At 33.8% G+C, this 23,771-nt stretch overlaps 3 protein-coding genes across 6 annotated transcripts in view; 2 read left to right on the top strand and 1 right to left on the bottom strand.

Annotated features, from left to right (window-relative positions):
- The window catches only part of LOC132047147 (uncharacterized), a 33,782-nt gene extending 11,172 nt beyond the window's left edge, over nt 1-22,610 (top strand). Inside the window, exons 2-10 of one of the 3 annotated variants that reach the window (XM_059438054.1) lie at nt 18,384-18,573; nt 19,227-19,304; nt 19,398-19,817; nt 20,543-20,678; nt 20,829-20,991; nt 21,159-21,287; nt 21,466-21,660; nt 22,296-22,418; nt 22,498-22,610. In XM_059438054.1, coding sequence (XP_059294037.1) covers nt 18,387-18,573; nt 19,227-19,304; nt 19,398-19,817; nt 20,543-20,678; nt 20,829-20,991; nt 21,159-21,287; nt 21,466-21,660; nt 22,296-22,418; nt 22,498-22,590 — 1,524 coding nt within the window. In that variant the 5' untranslated portion in view covers nt 18,384-18,386 and the 3' untranslated portion in view covers nt 22,591-22,610. Of the gene's footprint in view, nt 1-18,071; nt 18,574-19,226; nt 19,305-19,397; nt 19,818-20,542; nt 20,679-20,828; nt 20,992-21,158; nt 21,288-21,465; nt 21,661-22,295; nt 22,419-22,497 lie in introns of those variants that run through there. The other 2 variants (XM_059438055.1, XM_059438053.1) reach the window with 2 other exon arrangements.
- LOC132047146 (inactive LRR receptor-like serine/threonine-protein kinase BIR2) lies at nt 165-2,611 on the top strand. The gene has a single exon (XM_059438052.1). It carries the CDS (start codon nt 255-257, stop codon nt 2,280-2,282), a length of 2,028 nt encoding a protein of 675 aa, XP_059294035.1. The 5' UTR covers nt 165-254; the 3' UTR covers nt 2,283-2,611.
- LOC132048378 (uncharacterized) lies at nt 4,596-6,069 on the bottom strand. 2 transcript variants are annotated; one of them, XM_059439285.1, is made up of 3 exons: nt 5,653-6,069; nt 5,202-5,354; nt 4,596-5,083 (listed from the first exon to the last, which is right to left on the bottom strand). In XM_059439285.1, the coding sequence occupies exons 1-3, from the start codon at nt 5,886-5,888 to the stop codon at nt 5,044-5,046; spliced, it is 429 nt and encodes a 142-aa protein (XP_059295268.1). In that variant the 5' UTR covers nt 5,889-6,069; the 3' UTR covers nt 4,596-5,043. The 2 variants fall into 2 exon arrangements, with proteins under 2 accessions (XP_059295268.1, XP_059295267.1); XM_059439284.1 differs by having other exon boundaries at nt 4,603-5,083; nt 5,202-5,375; nt 5,653-6,041.
- Nucleotides 22,611-23,771: the final 1,161 nt, after the last annotated feature.

The following is a 23,771-nucleotide window of genomic DNA, read 5'->3' as shown; positions in this document are numbered from 1 at the left end:
AAAGAGAAACAAAATTCTTTTTAGATGAAAGAATAGTTAGTTAATTTGGTATTCAAGGCGCAGCTATAGAGATGGTATAAAAGGAATATTTGAATCTGCAGCATAACTATATTATATTATTAACAATATATGAGCCACTCTTAATGGACTAAACGTATGTACATCACATTCAAACATCAATACTACTTTAAAATTTGTCAAAAGTTCTTCCATCAAGCCAACTAACTTTCTGTTTATTCAAACATAGTTAATTCATGGCCATTTCCTATTTGTCTTTATTATGCATTAAATTATTCTTTTTTTACAGACTTGGGCACTTTTCAATGTCAAGTCAAATGTCTCAGCCTTCTTCGTCTTCCTTAGCCTTGTTCTTTCCTACCCATTTTATCTTACACATATTACCAAACACCTTGTACTCATTACCCAGAACTGTTAAATTAAATCCCCAAAACCCTAGTTCCTGCTCAAATTACACCATGGGTCGTTTCAGTTTTAGCCTTTTAATTGTTTTAATTCTGGCTTCTCTTGTAGCTGCTGCTGTAGTTGAAGATGATCTCAAATGTTTAAAAGGATTAAAAAAATCCTTAAACGATCCAGATGGAAATTTAATTACATGGAACGTTAACAATTCAACAATCGGAGCTGTCTGTAAGTTTAGTGGTGTCAATTGTTGGAATGACAACGAAAATCGCATAATTAGCCTTACTCTTTCAACGATGAACCTTGGTGGTAAGGTTACAGAATCCGTACAGTATTGTGCTAGCTTAACTACCCTTGATCTTTCTGGTAATAGCTTTTCTGGTCCTATACCTTCTCAAATTTGCACTTGGCTCCCTTATTTGGTAACCCTAGACTTGTCAAAGAATGATTTTAGTGGTTCTATCCCTGCTGATCTTGCTAAATGTGCTTTTTTGAATAAATTAATGCTTAGTGATAACAAGCTTTCTGGAAATATTCCACCTGAATTTTCTAGTTTAGCTAGGTTGAAAACTTTCTCTGTGGCGAATAATCAACTTTCTGGTAGAATTCCAGCAGCTTTCGATGACAAGGATTCGAATAACTTTAACTTTGAAGGGAATAGTCTATGTGGTGGACCTTTGGGGAAATGTGGAGGACTAAGTAAGAAAAACTTAGCTATTATTATTGCTGCTGGGGTGTTTGGTGCTGCTGCTTCGATGTTGTTGGCATTTGGTGCGTGGTATTGGTTCTTTACGAAGGCTGGGAAGAGGAAGAGAGGGTATGGAATTGGGAGAAACGATTCGGGTAGTTTGGCTGAGAGGTTGAGGGCTCATAAGCTTACTCAGGTTGTGTTGTTCCAGAAACCACTTGTTAAGGTTAAGTTAGCAGATTTGTTGATTGCCACGAATGGTTTTAGTGCAGACAATGTTATCAACTCGACTAGAATGGGTACTACTTATAATGCTGTGTTACGTGATGGTTCAGCACTTGCTATTAAGCTGCTTAATAGTTGCAAACTGAGTGAAAGGCAGTTTCGGGATGAGATGAATAGGTTAGGGCAACTTAGGCATCCTAATTTGGTACCACTTTTGGGGTTTTGTGTTGTTGAAGAGGAGAAGCTTTTGGTTTATAAGCACCTGTCGAATGGTACTTTGCGCTCGTTCTTGAATGGGAATGCAAGTGAATTGGATTGGCCTACTCGGTTTAGAATTGGTTTGGGTGCTGCTAGGGGCCTAGCTTGGTTACATCATGGTTGCCAACCACCTATTTTGCACCAAAACATATGTTCTAATGTTATTTTCCTCGATGAAGACTTTGATGCTAGAATAATGGATTTTGGGCTGGCAAGGTTGATGACGCCTTCAGATGCAAAAGACTCTAGTTTTGTGAATGTGGAGTTGGGTGAATTTGGCTATGTAGCTCCAGAGTACTCTAGCACAATGGTGCCTTCACTGAAAGGGGATGCTTATAGCTTTGGGGTAGTGCTTTTGGAGTTGGCTACTGGACAAAAACCTCTTGAAGTTACTGCTGGTGAAGAGGGATTCAAGGGTAATTTGGTAGACTGGGTGAATCAGCTTTCTGTTTCAGGTCGCATTAAAGATGCAATTGACCAGAACCTTTGTGGGAAGGGGCATGATGACGAGATTGTGCAATTTCTAAAAGTTGCTTGTAATTCCGTGGTTTCTCGGCCCAAGGGTCGGTGGTCTATGTTTCAGGTTTATGAAGCACTTGAGAGCATGGCTGAAAAACAGGGTTTCTCCGAACAGTATGATGACTTCCCGTTATTATTTGGCAAAGAAGGTGCTACTAGCAGCCCTGTATGAAGCCGGAACTTCGAAAGCATTACAAAATATTCCACTCCAATTGAACGTGATGCATCCTGTTGTAAGTTTTCAGTTCCTATTAGTGTAAGTGGCATGACACTATATTGATTGGCTCAGAAGTAAATCCTTTAAATATTTCTGTATGTATATTTGCAAAATGCACAAATCATTTTTAAGTATTTTGCTTGCTTGAAATTTGTAGTATAGGAAGCAACTGATAATTATTTTTCATGTTTGTGATTACTGTTGCCTATAGCATTAGATGTTATGTATTCAGAGGATGCTCAACTGAACGTCTCATTTATTGGAAACTGCCTATATTACTGCTAGTTTAGCTCTTGTTTGGAAGCGAATGGGCTGTTTGCTTATTAGTATCAAGGGATGGCCTTTGTTATTCATTCGTTGATTACAAGTAGTTGTGTATAGCCCGACCAAAATATTGAATCATACTGACTAAACATCCGACATCTATTTGGTTTGATTTGGTAAAAGAATTGAACCAAACTTTGGCATATGTGTTTTGTGTGTATGTATAATGTGTGTATATTAAAAATATTTTATTGCTTTTCTCTTGAAAATTTTAATGACCCTTGTTTGGGATGTAATGCTTAATTTGTTCATTATAGAAGATCACGTTTCGTTCTGTTTAGTATGTTTAATATGTTCAGGATGTAATGTTTGAATGCTTGATTTTATGGTCACTTTTGTTATCACGTGTTGTTGAAATACTTCAGCCTCCCATGTTCTTTCATGGCTCACAAGCCAAGATTCATTAAGTTCATGTCTTCGGTCTTCCAAATTTTGAAATAGTTTTTATCGACAATAGTTACAATTAAACAGATCATCTAATTCTTAAGGTTTCATATTGAGTTTGTATTTTCCATTGACATTTTTGAGAGTCATTTCTTCATGTTTAGTTATCCAAAATCCGTTAACTTGAAAGCATATGAGAATGTGAGAACATTCTCAGTGATTTTGTAAGTCAGGCAAGGTATCGGTTCCGAGGAGTAAGCCATGAGGAAAGTGCAGTCACTCTCAGAATTCCTAGTCTTCTGATCTTGACCTTCATTTCGACTTTTCGAGGGAATACTGACAGGCACCCACATCTACGTAAGCGGCATCTATAAGATATGTAGAATATGATTGACTTGGTAACTAGACATCCCATTTCCATAGTAATGTCCAAGGGAGAGCAGCTTTCTTTCGTTCGACTTATGGCCTGTGTAACTACTTTCCACAGACACAAATCACACTTCTCATAAATACATTTCAGCCTTAGGTTTCATTAAATTTCTTGACCAAATGGCACCTTCACTATCGTAGAATTTTACACATAGAAACTTATTCCATCAATATATTCCTTTTCACATAGTTTACGAGTGGGCAGAAAAGACTCAACTAAATAAGTCATTAAATTTGAGCTAGTAAAGTTGCAATGTGGATTATGGACTCTTAGGGGTCGTTTGGTATCTGAACAAGTTATACTGGAATTAAAATATAGGGGATAATAATCATGCATGTGCAATTGCCTATCTTTTTTATCATTGATCTTTATTTTCTTTCAAAGACGAGAATTCTACCTTCTGAACATTGTGGCCGACTTTTTGGACATCTAGAATGCCACCGAAAATTGAACATTGGGCTAAGCGAGGATAAAATCTAATAATTGCTGTTTACTCTGCACCACTCATGGCTAAAAATGTTGGAGAAAAGTGAACTTTAGTCTCGTCCAGAGCTTAGCTTTACTTTGTAAAATTACTATTTGAAGAAAAAAAATTCCAGTCAAACCAGAAAGCCAAAACTTGCTCCTTTGAACCGTGTCAAAAGTGCCTACATAATCAGTCAAGAAAGACTCCCCAAAACTAATTAATTTCTTGGAAACATCCCATTCTTACATGCGTTTATCAATGTTTCTGTCGATCCTTTTCAGTGTCCAAATCATAAATTAAATCACACCACTTAAAAAAGAAAAAGTCAATAGTTTTTTTTTGATTAAGCACCGGGTGTCCGAGTCTCTTTGAGCCCCGACTAATCCCGGGGGTGCACAGGCCCTCGGCAAGGAGTTTCCCGCAAGTGCACCACGGTTAATTCAGGGTTTCCCCATCCGATGGCCCTCGTAAATTGTTTGCACTCAATGGGTTAACTTGAGACCCGAAAGGAAAGACCCTGGCTCAAGTCAATCAAGCCACTGTGCCAACCCCTGAGGGTTGTCAATAGTTTTTACATTCAAATCACATACTTGTTTCATCTTTCATCAGTCTTGAAAGGTTTTGCTTGCCAACCTACTTTCCCTCTTTAATTTTAATCTCATTGCTTAGAATTTCATTCATGTAGTGCATCGTAAGTTACCTTTTCTACAAATGGCATCTCCAGTGTGGCAGGGTTCAAACATAGATTCATAAAAAAACTACAAAAACAACATAGGGGCTTGGGGAGGGTAGAGTCTACGTAGACCTCACCCCTACCATGAAAGGTAGAGAGACTGTTTCGGAGATTCATTAAAAAAAAAAAAAACTGTACTAAAATTTACAAACTTGAAAGCTACACAAAAAGTATGTATTAATAATCTATAATGTTTAAGAAAATCGTGATCAAAGAAAACCTTTATGGTTCTCTAAATAGTAGGATTGCCACATAAAATGAAATAGGAGTACATTCTAATGAAACACCCACTTATCATCACATCATTGTATGTTGTAAATTTGGTTGATTGACCTTGTTACTCTTTACTGGAGTACTACTTTTAGGTGTCTTCCTAAGCTCAAGCTCGAGTGGGTGGCTCTCTATATTCCCCTACTTTCCTGAAAACCAATAAACATAAACTTCACAATTAAACTTCACAAACAATAAATAAATAAAGAGTGTGTTCTCTATAACAACAGATGATGGTAGTGCATGTAAGGAACAGTAGATATGTACCTGTTGTGAATGGCATTTGGTCCAGTAGGCACTCTTCTTTTGCTCACATAATTGACATTTGGATTTCTTTGAAGATATTGCTTCTCAGCTTCTAGTATCTTCCGAACATCTACACGTTTGATTGCTCTAGCAGTGACTGTTTTGGTGGCACCCCTGGCTACTTTCCCTGCTTTCCTAAACAACCAAGTATATACATAGAGCATTCAACTTATATACGCTGATAACATAACCCTTCAAGTCATCTAAAAGATTGCGACACGTAACTATACATATCAAGTGTGGTCAGGAACCTAACTAGAAAATAAGGTAGCTAACATGTCATTACATGTTAAAGTATATTGATAGTGTACACTGTGCACTATAAGATTACTGCAGACAATTGTCTATAATTTATGAGATTAGAAACCTGGAAAGTTACACGTTACAATAGATAAAAATACAGTGACAATACCTATTCGGGATGGCATTGAATATTCCAGTAGACACTCTTCTTTGTCTCACGTAATTGAGATTTGAATTCTTTTGAAGATAATACTTTTCAGTTTGTATTATCTTCCAAACATCTAAACGATTGATAGCCGTAGCAGTGATTGTTTTGGTTTCCTGATTGACTAAAATCCCATACAAAATGAGCCACAGTAAACAAAGTAAAACAAGAGCCCCCAAGAAAGCCTTCATACCACCCATAACTCTTGTGTGTTTAGTACTCCAGTTGTTCGCTGCAGATTACTTCATTAAGTAAGGAGTAGTTTATGGCCATGATAATAACAGAAGAATATAGGCCAAATCTATGTTGCTCTAGTTCTCTTTCATGAAAGACTTCTCTTGGGCTTAAGAGGAATATATAATATGGGAAAAGTTAAAGTTCGTTAATGGCCAAAAGGCAAAAAGGGTGGGAACATTAGAGGAGGTGGGGGTGATAGAGGCGGATCAAGGATTTAACCTGTATCATGAGTTCAACCTTCAGTGATTTTAGCATCGAACTCATGTATTTCTTAAATTATTTAGATCTACTATTTATTACTCCTCTGTCCCAATTTATGTGCCACTCTTTTCTTTTTTGTCTATTTCGAAAAGAATGTCACATTTCTATAATTAGAAACAACTTACACCCTGCGGATCAAAAAGAGAGTCCATTTAACCATTTACACACCCTTTAAGAAAATACTAACTCCTAGACAAAAATAGATAATTTGACTAAACTACCCCTAATTAAATAAGCATTGAGATATGATCATGTAACACTTAAAGGGGCAAATATGGAAAAATAAGGTTAATTTTTTCTTAATTTGCTAAGTGGACTCTTTTTTGATCCAAGAAAAAAAGGCTAAGTGGACTCTTTTTTTTTATCCGGAGGGAGTAACTTTTAGATTCTTTTTTTTACCCTTAATAAAATGATTTAGAGTCACGCAAATGTCTACGGTTTGTTTTAGACCACAAATTTCAGAAGTCTTCTTTTTTTTTCTTAAATTCTGTGTCAAGTCAAATATTGTCATATAAACTGGAACGGAGGAGTATATTTTTAGTGTATTTTTACACGTAAATTTATGTTTCACATCAAAGTACCAGGTTCAAATGAACTCACCGGCACAACACTCCATCCACCCTTGAGGGGTGAAGGAAAATCTAACCCTAGCCCGGCATTGGTGTCTCACATATAAACTTTTATCATTTAATTATGATTAATTAATATATATTTTCTTACTTCAGTTTTAAAATTTATAATTAAAATATAAAATTTGATGTAAACATGGTGCGATATTTGTTATTAAAGGGGTGCAGACGGTCAAGCAGGGGAAAAGTGGGTCACCAGGTTTATAGTAAAGTGAGATATCTTTTTCTTTTTTGATAGACTTTATAGTAGTGGGCATTAATTTGACCATTATTTTTCACGAATTTTCATGCAACGCAGCCGATGAGGGACCTCAGTGCTTTGTTTATTACGCTTGATTTGGCCATTCCCTTAATTACTGGAGTAGTGTAAACAAACAGTACTGACATTAGGAGGCAAGCTAAGAATTAATTAACTAAGAGTGACGCACTCAATGCATCATAAGTATTGAATTATCACCTTTTTGTCCGTAAATTTATGAAGTTCCCATTTTACTTGCTATTCACATCTCATTCCCTCATTAAAGGTTTACACTAGCAAACACTTTCTCATGATCAGAAGAGAGTAAAACAGGGTCTAGTTCTTTTTGCTGGACTTCCCAAATGGGACTATAGTTGTGTGGGCAACTCTCTCAAAAATGTAGAACTGAAAGATAGGACCCGTTTTGATTTTCACTTTTTCCCGAAAAATTATTTCCCTTTATTCTAAATCAATGTTTGGTCATGAAAATTCTAAATACAATTTCAAATTATATTTGAAATTTGAAAAACAACAAAGATGTTGTTTTCACTTCTTTTTTTCCCACTTTTAATACATTAAAACAACGAAATATTTTTTGCAAAAACTATAACCAAATATAACTTCCTCTTCAATTTCAACTTCAAGATTCCAAATAAAGTAAAAATATTTGGTGTTCATGGCCAAACGCAGACTTAAAATAGGTACTTATCAATTAAACTCACCAGTGCAGTTTACAGGTTCTTCGAATCAATATATAATAAGGATAGGTAATAGCTAGTAGCAAGTGGATACTTAAGTTTAGAGTCCGAAACCAAAATGCCCCCGAAAAAAATCACTTTGAACCAAAATATCCCAACAAAAAAATGTTACAAAACTACCTTTAGCGCAGTAAATTACTGCGCTAAAGCAATTCACGGAGACGGAGCCGTTAACTGCTTTAGCGCATTTTACTTGCGTTATAGAAAAAAAAAAATTCTATAACGCAAGAAAATACTCGTTATAGAAACAAAGCATCAAAAAAAAAAAAAAAAAAAATTGGCCAACTTTATTTTTTGCAACACTTAGTATTTTTTTCATACTTTGACCAATGATTAGTCGTGTGTCAAGACTCCGAAACGTCAATATTTTATATAGAACCTGATATTTTTTTCTACGTACAATAATGCAGGCTCAATACATCAAAGATACGTAAACGTTCGGATCGTCATTTTAGGGGTTGAAAAGGTGCCCGAAGTAAGTTTTATTTGTAAACTTTAGGTTTAAGTGTTCTATATACATAGACGTCCATTTTTGTTTGAAGACTTGTTGTCATTAGCTTAAGGTTTTTTATTTTTAGGGTTTAGATTTTTTGAAAATAAAGCCGTTGCCAAAAGGTTTTTAACTGCTTTAGCGCAGTATTTTACTGCGCTAAAGAATATTTTTTTTGTTTGTATAGCGCAGTAAAATAGCGAGCATTAAAAAAAAAAAAATGGCAATTTTTTTTTTTGCAACACTTAGTGTGTTTTTTCATACTTTGACCAACGATTAGTCGTGTGTCAAGACTCTGAAACGTTAATATTTTATATTGAACTTGATTTTTTTTCTGCGTACAATAATGTAGGCTCAATACATCAAGGATACGTATACGTTCGGATCGTCATTTTAGGGGTTGAAAGGGTGCCCGAAGTAAGTTTTGTTTAGAAAAACTTAGTGTTTGACTGTAAGGTATTTTAGTCAACTTTATATGTCGAGAAAATTAGTCACTTTTATTTTCAAAAATTGAAACCGTGTATGAAATTGACATTCACAAATACATTACCCCGGATTTTTACGTTGAAATCTATTACGTATCATCATCTTATAAGTAAATAAAACTGAAAATTTCAGGTCAATTTGGAAAAAAATTGAAATTGAATGGGATAAAAGGTATTTTTTTTAAAAATCGGCTCGGCCAAATTGCCTTGCGGCGTTTGTCCGCATAGATCTCGAAAAACTATGCAAGTTAAAAAAAAAAAAAAACGCGTAAAACGGACATCCGAGCGCAAAGTTATGACCATCTAAAGTTTGACCACTTTACAACTAATTTTTCTCCCTATATTTTTTAGAATTATATTTATATTCAAAATAAAGTTATGTCTTGATTAAAAAATAACACGCTTAAATCAAAATCTTAAAAAATAAAACACTTAAACCTTAAATAAAACTTACTTCGGGTGTCTTTTCAACCCCTAAAATGATGATCCGAACGTTTACGTATCCTTGATGTATTGAGCCTACATTATAGTACGCAGAAAAAATATCAGGTTCTATATTAAATATTGATATTTTGGAGTCTTGACACACGACTAATCGTTGGTCAAAGTATGAAAAAACACTAAGCGCTGGAAAAAAAAGATTTATTAAAATAAGATGTTGCGATCTTTTTATGGAAAAAAACACTAAGTTTCTTAAGTGTGTTATTTTTTAATGCGTAACTTTCTTTCGAATATGTTGCAAAAAATGACAACAAGTATTCAAACAAAAATAGACGTCTATGTATATAGAACACTTAAACTTAAAGTTTACAAATAAAACTTACTTCGGACACCTTTTCAACCCCTAAAATGACGATCCGAACGTTTACGTATCCTTGATGTATTGAGCCTACATTATTGTACGCAGAAAAAATATCGTTCTATATAAAATATTGACATTTCGAGTCTTGACACACGACTAATCATTGGTCAAAGTATGGAAAAAAATACTAAGTGTTGCAAAAAATAAAGTTGGCCAATTTTTTTTTTTTGGTACTGTTTCTATAACGCAGTATTTTACTGCGTTATAGATTTTTTTTAACTGCTTCTATAACGCAGTAAAATATTACGCTAAAGCAGTTAACGGCTCCGTCTCTGTGAATTGCTTTAGCGCAATAAATTACTGTACTAAATATAATTTTATAATATTTTTTTGTTGGAATATTTTGGTTCAAAATAATTTTTTTGGGGACATTTTGATTTCGGACTCCTTAAGTTTACAGCAGGCTGATAAGATATGGTGTAGCCATCAATCACGCTCTTTAATATCCAGCTGTGGACTACTCTTATTTCACAGCTTGGATAGTGACACCAACTTCTCAAATATATACTGTAGTACTGTATTGCACATGAATTTGAAATAGAATGGCAGATCAAATCATTAAGGACATGTCAGAGTTTCACATTCGCACATTGGTTGATGTATGGGTTGTAGTACTTGTTATATGTTCCTCGGAGAAATTCTCACTTCAGAAGCTAACTTTGAGGTGGAGTTGGTCCAAGATCAATTTTTATAAATTACTAAATATTGGGTTCTTATATTATGTTATCCTGCAGAGGATGTTAAGAGTACCATATTGGTTGAGGTATGGACGGTGGTAGTAACAATTCGCACCACATGAATTAAGTCTTTGAAGTTGAGTTTGATTTTAGTTTAGTTCGGACTTAAAAAAAGACATACAGGGAATGATGCGCTAAAAACACATTTTAAAACCCACAAACTTTATCCATATATAATGACCAGCAATTTATTGCAGAAAACTGGAACTGCTTGTGAGACATGTACAGTATACATCTACAAAAAGTACTAATATTATTTAACCTATAGATTAATATAATTTTTGATAAATAATATTCAGTTGATCACCCTTGAACCTATGTGCCTCCCCACCACACCGGCGATTCGATAAGTCAATTGATTTTACGAGAAGAGGCAATAGAAGACGGAACCTTGGAGTAAAATCAGCATGTGAATAAATAGTGTTCACATTATGCATATTTTATATTTACATCGTCTTGACTAGAAGATGTGTGAGGCAATTATCCGACAGCTAGATAGGTATTGCTCCTTTCTACTCTGTTTTTTGTCCTGTCAATACAATTTCTTCTTCTTCTCTGCTGACTTTGGACCAAATCGCCAATCAGATATTTGTAATTTTGAGTACCTGAATTTCCTACATGGAGAAAACACTATCCAAATTCACCAACCAAGATGGAGATTCACTCCCTGCACGTTAAGCGATCAGCAAATATTTATAAATGAGTAACATATGAGATCAGGGTGATCCTATATGCACCTCAAAGGATCAAACAAGTAATATCATAAATTCATAATATCAAAAAATCCTATGTGCATTAGCCGGTTGTCCATACATCTTTCCAAATAAGTATTACAGTAGTTTACAACATTTGACTCATTATTTTAACTTCAAACTTGAAATATGAAATTTAGAATTTGAAAAATAGGTTTTTTAAGTTTTCACTCACGAAACTTCAATTGTGTTTTTATATAGGGAAAAGGGTCAAATATATCCCTCTATTTTATTTTATTAGCCAACTTTATCTTCCATTAATGAAAGTGAACAAATATACCCTGCCGTCAAAAAAGTTTACATGTACTCCTATTTGGATGGAAAACCCAAATCAAATTGAATTATCCGATTCTAAAAAAATTCCTTCCACGACCCAACCCGCCCCAACCCTACCCCGATTTCATCTTCTTCCCCAAGAAGAATGCTCAAAAAAATTGAGCCAATCTCCTTCAATTCTCAATCAAATGAGCTCAAATTTGAGATGCAATTTCCTCGAAATTCTGTGTATAAATCCCAACCACCAATTTCTTCAAACAAACATTGATTTTTTTTTTTTATCACCAGCTTCACTTTACCAAACTCTGAACCCAAAAAAAAACAAAAAAAAAAAATTAAAAAATTGGTGGTTGGGGATACAATAAATTACTCTAGTTTTCACTGTTCACTGGCTTGGTATTCATTCCCTTGTCTGCAGCCCAATTGAGAATCATATTTTTGTGATTAGCTTAAGTAAAGAGTTTAACCTAATTATACCTTATGCTGGATCTCCCATTACTTTGATCCTGATTGTGAATAATTGATGATCTTCTCCAACCGCAGAACTAAGAAGAGAGTAAACCCTTGTACATTAGAATGCAACATAGGCCTCTATTAATTCTTCTTTTTGACCTAAAATATAATATTCAAATTGTTTTGACAATGAATTAATAAGGAGACGAGCAAAGCTCCTCTTTGTTGGAAGTGTTTTTATCTGTATGTGAAATTACTCCAGGATAGAAATTGTGCACTAAACTATGATTCAAGCTCCTCTTGTTTTGTCAGAAGAAATTGATTGTTGGGATTTGTTCACTGAATTTTGAGGAATTTGCATCTCAAATTTGAACTCATTTGATTGAGAATTGAAGGATATTGGCTCAATTTTTTTGAGCATTCTTCTTGGAGAAAAAGTGAAATCGGAGCTGGGTCGGGTCGGCTCGGCTCGGGGAAGGAATTGAGTAATTTTTTTAAAATTGGATAATTTTATTTGATTTGGGATTTTCCATCCAAATAGAGGTACAGGTGTAAACTTTGTTGACGACAAAAGTATATTTGTTCACTTTCACTAACGGAGAATAAAGTTAGCTAATAAAATAAATTAGAGAGATATATTTGACCTTTTCTCCTTTTATACACAAGCACATCTTCAATTTTTAAATAGTACTACCTTTTTCAACTTAACTTAAAAATCTTGAGTAGTACTTTTTTCAACTTAACTTAAAAATATAGAGTAGTACTTTTTTCAAAGTAGATTGCAAAATTGTAAAAGCTCCTCAACCACCTGGAGTCCGCAACTTAAATGACCTCAAAAGTGGAATTTTGATTCAAAATAACTCACACAAAAAAAAAATATTACAAAAGTGTCGTTTACACACAAAATTAGTGTTCAATAGGAGTTAACTATGACGTTCACCGTTAAGTCTAATTGCGCATTAATTTTGTGCGCAATAAGGGTTTGTTTTATTTTCTCCACACTTTTTATAATTTTAAAGTTTTGAAATTCATGTTTTTTTTTCATATTTTGACCAAGGATTAGTCATGTATTAAAACTCCGGAATATCAATATTTTATATAGAACCTGATATCTTTTGCTGCAAATAATAATGTAGACTCAATACATTAAGTATATCTAAATATTTGGATCGTCGTTTTGGGGGTTGTAAAGTGCTCCAAAATAAGTTTTGTTTGGAAACTTGTTATCATTAGGTTTAAGTGTTTTATTTTATAAGGTTTTGATTTAAGTGTTTTATTATTTAATCAAAGCATTACTTTATTTCGAATATGTCGAGTTTTTTTTTTTTCATAATTAATTTAGGATGTTGCACGAGTTATTAATAAACGATAATAAAACTAAGATAACTAATTATCATTAAGAAAATAATACCAAAAAAAATATAATATTAACATAAAATGTACAATTTATTTACATATACACATCTTTAATAAGGTCACCATACGCGAGACTTTGTAATAACCTTATGTCCCACATGTGGGAGCCTAGAGTAACTATAGGCCTAAGGCGATCCCCACCACCCTCACCATCATCTCCACCCCCTTCTTCCTCTTAATAATAGGATGCTCTATGTCATGATAATCCTTTCTTTCCCTTCCTTTCGCCCTTGAACATAATATGCTTCTCGTGGGGTTTATGTGCGCTAAATATGGTCAGAATCTTATCAGCATCAGGAGACGGTCCATCTCATTAGGAGACTGGTCCACAGGCGCAGAAGGATGAAAGCGAAATAACATATAAACAATCGGTATTAATTTTAATTTGGATTTAACTAATATATTATCTTTTCGTAAAAAATCAACCTGTGTGTTGACGGGCTCCTGAGAGGGCTTTTGAGATGACTGATGAGGGGGCTCCTGCGTTGGCTCCTCAGCGATCTCTCAAGCTGGCTCCTGAGAGAGCCCCGGAGCCAAAGCTGTAGATGGTGCCGAAGCTAGAGCTGGATCATAAGAAATGGAAAATTATATAATAATCAGTAAAAGTATTTAGTTTGTTAAAATAATTATTTTAAACACTTACATCTTGGCTTGAAACATGTCGAAGTCCATGAATGTGTAGTCGTACTCCAGCTCCTTGCTACCCTGTAGATCACGAACTGGCCGCTCACCATGTGGATGATGAACTGGCGGCTGCGCAGACATTGATGCCTCTACTGATCCCTAGTCTTGTGATCTGAATATAGCTAGGACCTATGAGTAACTTGTAGATGGAGGTTTCGCACATCAACATGTAATATTAATTATGTAATCCTTTATCGAAAAATGATACTAACTAACTAACTAACTAACTAATCCTTTAACGGAAAATTATATTAACTATCTAAATTTGCGAATTAATAATGTTAATTAATTATTATACTAACTACAATTAACTAACTAATATTATATTAATGATATTTTTAATCCTAAACTAAGAATGTTCAATCCTAAACTAAGGATTAACTATTTCTAATTAATAATTGATAATTAATTATTATACTAACTACAATTAACTAAGTAATATTATATTAAGGATATTTTTAATCCTAAACTAAGGATGTTCAATCCTAAACTAAGGATTAACTATTTCTAATTAATAATTGTTAATTAATTATTATAATAACTACAATTAACTAGCTAATATTATATTAATGATATTTTTAATCCTAAACTAATGATGTTTAGTCCTAAACTATGGATGTTCAATTTCTAATTAAATATTGTTAATTAATATTACGGATTAACTATTTCTAATTAACAATTGATAATTAATTAGATAACTAATTAGGACATTAACACATAAAATTAGATAAATAATTAGCACATAAAATTAGATAACTAATTAGAAAATAAAATTAGATTAACACATACAATTAGATAACTAATTAGCACATTAATAATTAACATGGATTAAACAATTAAATAAATTAACAAATAAACATATTATTAGGAGATTACTATATTTTTCTATAATAAAAAAATTAACAAATCATTAACAAATAATTTAAAATTGACAAATCATTAACAAATAAAAAATTTAAAAAGACTTTGGGTTGTGTGCGGACAGCTCTATTGCGCACAAAAAATTTACGTAATTTTTTTTCGAAATCCGCAACTATTAAATTAAAAAATTCATTGTAAAATACCTAGATTAAAGGTTGTTTTTGAGTTTTTAAAATCGAGTTCTACGGCGCTTTATTTCGAAATTCAAGCTTCGAAACTTATTCCTTGACTTGAATATACCGAAAATATTGACTTTCGGGTTAAAATATAACACGAAAATGACATTTTTAGAATGTGGGACCTCGGAAATTGGGTGTTAATGGCGTAAATATTTTAGAAAAAGGTGGGGGACCGATGGTGGGGAAGAGAGGGTCCGGGTCTTTATTAAGTGTCTTTTGCGCACAAAATTAGTGCGCAATAGAACTTAACAGTAACCGTCACAGTTAACTCCTGTTGTGCGCAAAAAACACTTCTGTAGCTTTTTTTTAAGGTTATTTTGGATCAAAATTTCACTTTTGGATCATTTCCAACCACTTGGCTATTAACGTGGAAATCGTTCGAGTCTGTATTTTTTTGTTTAACGTCCGGAGTTTATTTACGTTCATTTTGTTTGGGTCCTCAAATCAAAGTCAAGTTTGGTACATCTGATAGACCAAACTGGATCCACAAAATAAATAGTAACACGTGGGAGTTGGGACTCACAACGTTGTTCCTTTCTGCCTTTTACTAAACGCGTTTGTTTCACGGACCATAACAACTCGGCCTCTTACCTAAGGGAAAGATTGGATTCCTTCGCGCGCCAACCTCTTTCTCTCCATCTATTTTGCGGTAAAATGTTATCCGCACTCTACATTACATTGTCTTCCTACATTATTATTTCCTCCGTTTTAATTTATGTCAATTTTTTTGAAATATATGAATAAAATTTGACCATAAATTTTGAGGTAAATTTTTAAAATTTGTTTCTTTTTATATATTTATAAACTACATAAAATTATTACAACATGATAATTTATAATTCAAATAAGTTAGAAAAAAATTAAGAAATATTTGATCTAAGAACCACTTCGTAAACTCCTCAAATAGTAATAAGTTCACATAAATTGAAATGGAAGAGGTATTAAATTTGAATAATCAACTAATACATATTTTTATCTTAATTTATGACTTAAGTAGGATAAATTAATATTATTCAATATTAACACGAGATATAAATAAATTTTTACGCTTTTGTGGGTGTTAGCCGAATTCCCTATGTCATTTTTTATTTCGGTTAATATATATCTTCACTTTCCAAAAGCTAAAGCCTGTATAGGAAATAACGTGTGAAAGTTTCCTACTATTAAATAGTAAAATTGCACGAAGTCATTCTTATGAATGTGACAAAACGGAAAGATTTGATAAATTAGTTAACTAACTGAATGGGAAACTCCTTTGGCCATTTGTTTATGTTACGTCGTCACTTCACGTTATCTTGCTCTCTTATCTTTATTGCTCTTCAGCTAAGAAAGCATAAAGTAAGATAGTTTGGTGTACATCAATACACTGATTATGACATAGGAACTGTAATACAATAAATTACAAAATTATTTTATAGTTTCTCAAATTTGAGTAAAAAAAATAACAGTACTTTAATTAGGGACTAATAGAGGCGCAAAGTATATTAAAGTTTCATCTTCATTTGATCTATTTGGATGTATTTCCTGCCGGTATTAACATTCATGTACTGATGTTAGAGAATTATTATGATTTGACTTTTTTTACATGTAACATGTCCCAGCTAATTAATTATTTATAAGATTAATCATGATTTGACTTTTAAAAAATATTAGCCAGTCAATCTGGGTAATCAGCCTTTTTTATCTAATGTTTAGTCATCGTGTTAAAATCTGAATTTGACTATGCATAATTTGAAACATGCATTTAGATTAGAAACATGTTCTTAGTTTTGGTTTTAATTTTTTTTTTTTTTTTGAAAACTAGATGTTGAAAATGTTCTGAAAAAATTTGTAAAAAATATATATTCGAATTAATATTAGGAATATGTTTTAAACAACATATGCTCTATTTTTGTATTCCCTTCGTTCCGTTGAACTTGTCACTTTTACTAATAGTAATTGTCTCAAAATATTTGTTGCTTTAGAAGAAAAAAAAAGGAGAATCGTTTTTTTGTTGCTAATTTTAACCCTTTCTCTAGCAATTGTGGATAGAGATTAATTGGTGAAACAAGACGTAGAGTAATAAAATTAGTTTAAAGAGTAAACAAAGTTAGGGAATACGATCAATTTTTTTTCTTAATTGCAGTACTCCCTCCGTCCCATATTACTTAACCACCTTTCCTTTTGCACGCTTATTAAGAAATCATAAATAAAAAATGTATTTTACTACCTTATTTCTATTTCTCTCCAATAAATACATTTTAATCAACATTGCTTATTTTCGAAGACATTTAGAGCCCGTTTGGATTGGATTTATAAGTTGCTATGTTCGTTTTTAGAATTTTTTTGAAATATTTTGGTCACAACAAAAGCCATTTTGCTTAAAATAAAGTTTCAAAAAATTAATTGGACCTGTTTTGAAACCATTTTTATCTAAAGCGAAATTATAAAAAATATTTCCAAACTTATAAGCTTTTTTTAAGCCCATCCAAACAGGCTCTTAATACCAAGAATAAGATGAGAATTGTTTAATTTTATCTTCATTTTGTAAATAAATAAGTAATTTAGGATATATATTTTTAATAATATGATCAAGTAAGAAGTAACATTTTCTTAAAAGACGTGCAAAATACGGGAATGACAAGTAAAACGGAAAGGAGGGAGCAAAAATCTAGCCTATTTTAAACGAGTCTTCTTTGGATTTCCAACATATATGGTTATATTCGTCTTCATCAATTTAAACATGGTAATTTTCTTAACACAAAGTGGATCGTTCATTAACTGACACGAAGCAAACTAGTAAAGCACAGATTCGTCCTACACATAAAAGAAAAGCATTTTTTCAGAATCTACAAAGTAAAAAAAACAAAACAGTAGAAAAGGTGAAAAGGAAGTCATTTTTAAGCGCGTATTGGAAAGGAGAGGATAAATTTTGATTAGTATTAGTAGGTAGATAGCATTAATAAGTAGGCGGGACCTCACAGGAAAGTTCATACCAATACACTACTACATCAAGCATCAAGCATTTTGTCGTTGACCAATCATCTACTCCCACTCAATAATTAATGTTTTTTTTTTTTGTATAAAGTTCGTGCTTAACTTCCCTTCCACTCCCTTTCTGTACAAATTACTGCACTTAAATAATTTGACATTTGATTCCATAAGAACCAGTAATAAACGTGGAAATTGATAACTAGGAGTTTTTAGCATCAGCACCCTTTCATCATCAAGAATCTGCCTGCCAGCGTATATATACGTTCTTGGTGGTGGAAGAGAGTAGATTAATTGGCTCAAATTCTAGTATTATTTTTGGATAGCTTCAGTTCTTGGGTTTTTCTAAAATGGGAGCGTGTGGATCGAAACCTAAAGGGTGTGTGAGAATTAGTGGCCGGAAATTTGTTAATCGGAAGAAAGGGAAAGTGAGCAGAAGGAGAAGTGTGTCAAAGAACCATTCGGCTTCTCAAAATCTCAGTAAGATCGAACCTTCTTCTTCTGCGGATCGTTCTTTCTCTAATCCTGCATTTCAAGGTACTGTAGAAAATCATGATTTTAGCTCGTGTTTCAGTTGCTCTGCTTAAGCATTTTTTTTAAAAATAATTTAGCTGGGAAATGGGTAAAATTAAAGATGGGTTTGTTCATTAGATTCATTTTGAGTACCTAGGTAAATTTCAGTGGCTCTTTGTATCTTAGGCAATAGATATCTTGTTAGTAGTTTTTGAAGACTTTTGAGTATTGAACTACCTTGCTGAGACTATTTTTTAGTTATTTTTCGTTTGGTTGAGTTTCCAATCTCGTTTGATTTTTGTATGTGATGTATTACATCAGTTAGAAATCATGATTTTAGCTCGTGTTTCAATTGATCCTCTTAAGCATCTTTTTAATATAGCTGGAAAATGGGTAAAATTAAAGATACATTTGACATTTTGAGCACCTAGGTAAATTTCAGTTGCTCTTTGTATCTAGGCGATGAATTTCTTGTTGAGTAGCTTTTAAAGACTTGGAGTATTGAAATATCTTGCCGAGTATTTTTATTTGCTGAGTTTCCAATCTCGTTTGATTTTTGTATCTAATAGTCAACACCCTTATGGACATGTTTTTATGTATTAAGTAAACATCTTAGTTTCTACATTTGGAGGCTTATACTCGGAATTTATTTTCGTCATATTCTGTGCCCTAAACAGGAAATGCAGAGTCTTGGTTCGACCCGGAGATGGTGATTGAATCTGATTGTGAGGATGATTTTCATAGCGTTCAAGATGGTAAGTCATCTGCCTTGCTAGGAATTCGTAGTCATTGCTTTGTTTGGGCAGGATCTCTAATCAATGTTATATATAATTTCAAAAAATGTGCAGTCTTTTCGCAAAGTGGATCTTTTTCAAATGGGGTTTCTCCAAGGTTTTCTGATTTTGTGTATCACAACGGCAATGCTACTTCTGACCTCCCAGAAAGTCAAGAACCAAATGTTGTCAAAGAGGGTGCTGCAAAAAGAAACTCTTCAGCAGAAGTTAAGTCCAACAATCCACAAAATGAGATGGATGACCTAAATGATAAAACGCCCCGAAGTGTGGATCAAGGTGGTGCTAGGGTTGAAACAGGAATTTTCCACAATTGTGGAAGGCAAAATCCGTGTCTGCCTTGTCTTGCTCGTGTTGCCTCTTCGGATGAAAAGAAAAAGTCTCTAAACCCAAGCTCACCACGCTTCCGGAAAAAGTCATCCCTAACCCAGATGTTATCATTTAAATGGAGAGAAACAAATTCAAGTTCTGCATTATGTAAGCGCTTTTCCCTTTTATATACTGTTAATGGTACCCAAAGTGAATTGTCTACTTTTCTTGCACAAACCACTTTCGAAATCTTAAAAACATTTTGAGATCAAAATGCTGGACCGAGATGAGCTTAAATGGAACAACATTGTCAGGACTCAGGATCCATACAGCCGAGGCCAACTTGTTAGGGATTGTGGTGTAGTAGTTGTTGTTGTTGTTGTAATCAATCTCGAACTTCTGCAATGGTATATTAAGAGAGTAGACCTTCATATTAGGTAATATGCATTAAGTAAACCAAAAAAATGAGAAATAGGAAGAATATAGCAGTATGCTATTACTTCATCTTGAGTTGATTGACAGATTAGCAATCCACACATACAGCTGTAACCTGTCTAAGCGTACATTAAAGGGATAATTACGCTTTTGGACTGCTCAAAAGGATAACAGCGAGCAAATGCATAGGTTTTGTATATTAAGTATAAATATACATATCATATACATATTGTATACACAACATATACATAATCTATGTATAGGTTTTGTATATTTTGGCTAGCGCCTGTAATTAATTTCGGCCAATGGGCCAAAAATGGAAACATCCCATTAAATCATAGACGACAATTGAAGGTGTTGATTGTGCTACATGGTGCTACAACCTATAACTGAATTCATGTTGGCCATTATAATGTAATTGTTTTACGTTACTGACTTGATTGCTTTTCAATTTCCAGTGTCACCAAAGACTGTTCTGCAAAGACCAATAGCTGGTTCTCAAATTCCTTGCAGCCCGTTGGGGAGGAAAATGACCAACTGCTGGTCATCCATTGAGCCAAATACTTTCAAAGTCCGCGGTAAAAACTTTTTCAGGTAAGAGAATACCACTGATGAGGGACTCCATCTGTGACATGAGATTATAAAAGATATTTCTCCAACTCTGCCCATTTCTTTCTCGACTATATTCCAAGTTTATTTTGCTTAGTTGGATATTAAGTTGAATCCCTCTAAATTCTTTGACAGGGATAAGAAGAAAGAGCTTGCTCCAAACTGTGCTGCGTTTTATCCTTTTGGCGCTGATGTATTCTTATCACCACGTAAAATTGATCATATTGCACGTTTTGTGGAACTTCCATCCATTGATTCATCCAGTGAAGTTCCACCCATTCTTGTTGTGAATCTTCAGGTATTGGGATACTATTCCTTTTTCTTTTTTTCACTTTGTTATATCAAGCATTCTTATAACCTGCCCCAGTGAAGATGCTGGCAGTAATTAATTTTTTGTAGATAATTTCATGCTACTAATGAATGACTGCATTTCCCGAAAAATGATTGACTGTTCTAACATTTCAGATACCGTTGTACCCTACTGCAATCTTCCAAAGTGAATATGATGGAGAAGGGATGAGTTTTGTTCTCTACTTCAAACTTTCAGAAAATTACTCAAAAGAAATGCCAATCCAGTTTCAAGAAAATCTCCAGGTATGATGGTGAATTTTCTTTATGTGACTACATTTTGTGACTTCTTATTAAGTAGCACTTAGTAAGAATACCTATTTCTGTAACCAGCTATATTTGATTTTACTGTGTACATACGTAATTTTCTCTTTTTGAATAAATTGCTGATTTGTTATTCTTTTTCTTGCTATATGTGGGGCAGAGATTAATACATGATGAAATAGAGAAGATTAAAGGTTTTCCCAGGGATACAAATGCACCCTTCAGGGAAAGATTGAAATTCTTGGGTCGACTTGTAAACACAGAGGATCTTCCAGTAAGTGCGGCTGAGAAGAAACTCTTGAATGCATACAACGAAAAGCCTGTGCTCTCACGTCCTCAGCATGAATTTTATTTGGTACGTTAATCTAGAAACTCTGTACAGCTAGCATCATTGCAGGTGTTCTCTTACGACTTGGTTATATCTAGCCTCTGAAAATAGTGAAACTTTGAATCCACCTTCATGAGACCAAAGACGGAGCTAGAATTTGAAGCTTAAGGGTTCTGAATTTCTAATCTCTATAAGTTACTGGGTTCTAAATTGATAATATACAAATGTTCGATGGATTTTTAAGACAAATACAGAGTTGAACCAAAGTTACTAGCTGGCCAAACCTGTAGCCAGCACTCTCCCTCCACCCTGCATGAGACTCATATTTCTATCTAACTGTACCTTTTTTAAAAGATGATATGTTCTGCTGTATAAAAACGAGATCACCTTCTAACTTTTATGGAACCAAACTTCAAACAAAAATTTCTAGCACCTCTCCTTCAAATAAAAATCTGTCCTTGCATGGTCGTGGAACTTGGACAAAAGAATATTTAAACAAATCTTGCCAATCACATTGTCTTCATGCATATAGAATGTCAGCTTATACATTTTATGAGGATACTCACTGGTTTTGGTGTGTGGAAACATTCATGTATTTTGCATGTAAAATCAAACATATTCATTGGTGTTCATACTGAAATTTTTAATGTTGGCTGTTGCAGGGAGAAAACTATTTTGAGATAGATTTGGACATTCACAGATTCAATTATCTCGCAAGAAAAGGAGTGGAATCATTTAAAGACAGATTGAAAAACTGTGTCCTTGACTTCGGTCTGACAATTCAGGTAGCTATTAACAATTCTAAGGAGAATTTGATTACCTCTTGAAGACTTGTATCTGATATTACTTGTAAATGTGGTGCAGGGAAACAAGGCAGAAGATTTGCCGGAAAATATGTTGTGTTGTGTTAGAATGAATGAGATTGACTATGCCAAGTATCACAGACTTGGCTTGTAAACCATGGCAGAAACATCTGACAGAACCATCTGCAACATATACTCAAATGTTACACTGAATTGTCTCTTTCCTTAAATTTCCATCTGAAATGTATAGTCGTAGGCCATTTTTCGGGTCCTATCCTGTAATGTATGCTAACACAGAGATTGAGAGAAGTGAATGAACGAGAGTTTTTCTTCAACTTTTGGTGTTACAGATCCCATATTGTAGCATTTTTTCCAGGTTATGGGAAAAGCTCACAGTGACAATGGAGAGAACAGAGAAATGTTTTCAACTTTTCATGAAGATTTCGTATATATTACATAGCAGATGATTGACAAACTTGAATGTATCTAAAGGAGACACTGACAGAAAGATCAATGTGCATAGGATTCATTGAAAAAAAATGGATATCGACAGATAATTGTCATTGTGTAATCGTGATTCATGCTTGAGAAGAACATCCGAAATTCATCACAACACTATTAACAATTGGAACATGAAAATATAAAACAAGAAAAGCGAAAGAACAAGGACTCCCACAAAGCCTTTAGGATGCAGGAGTTCTAGCGCATCGTCCAAAAATGGCAATGAAAGAGCACCTTGGTGGCTTACTTTCCGATCTTGAAGTTGGTGTAGAAGCATAAGGATTCTCATTTGTCTCCATTCCCACAGATGGGGTGGCAACATTTGATACCTGAGAACTTCCAATTCCGTGAGCAGTGGCTGCTGCAGGCCCGCTTCCGCCAGGTCTATTATCCCAAATGTGGCCGGATGATCCTTGTCTCCGGAATGAGTATGATGATCTCTCTAACGTAGTCATGGATTTACCAATAATTGTTTGGATGTTTGATAAAATAATTCTCTCTACTTTTGTGGGATTATGTTTTACAATTGTTCATTGGTTCTTTTTAACTAATTTAACGGTTCTGTGGGCTATCCTATCTTTCACATTTTTTCCCCTCTTTATCTCTGCGCTAGGCACTTGGCATATTCTTGCATAGCTTATTATCTTTACATATGAAATAATTTAGCAGATCTTGCACAATTACAATGTAAAATTAAGAATGTGCCAGATAGGCAGCTTTTTATCCTAAGTTGAGCCCATTTTTGTGTATTTCCAATTAATAGTAATAGGTAACTTAGCTTCCGTTTGGCCATAAGTTTTTTTCAAAAATATTTTAAACATTATTTGGTTATAA

This window comes from Lycium ferocissimum, chromosome 2 (assembly GCF_029784015.1).
Source record: "Lycium ferocissimum isolate CSIRO_LF1 chromosome 2, AGI_CSIRO_Lferr_CH_V1, whole genome shotgun sequence".
In the NCBI taxonomy this organism is placed as follows: Eukaryota; Viridiplantae; Streptophyta; class Magnoliopsida; order Solanales; family Solanaceae; genus Lycium; species Lycium ferocissimum.
The sequence above is the reverse complement of the archived record's forward strand: the minus strand, read 5'-3'. Positions and strand labels throughout refer to the sequence as shown.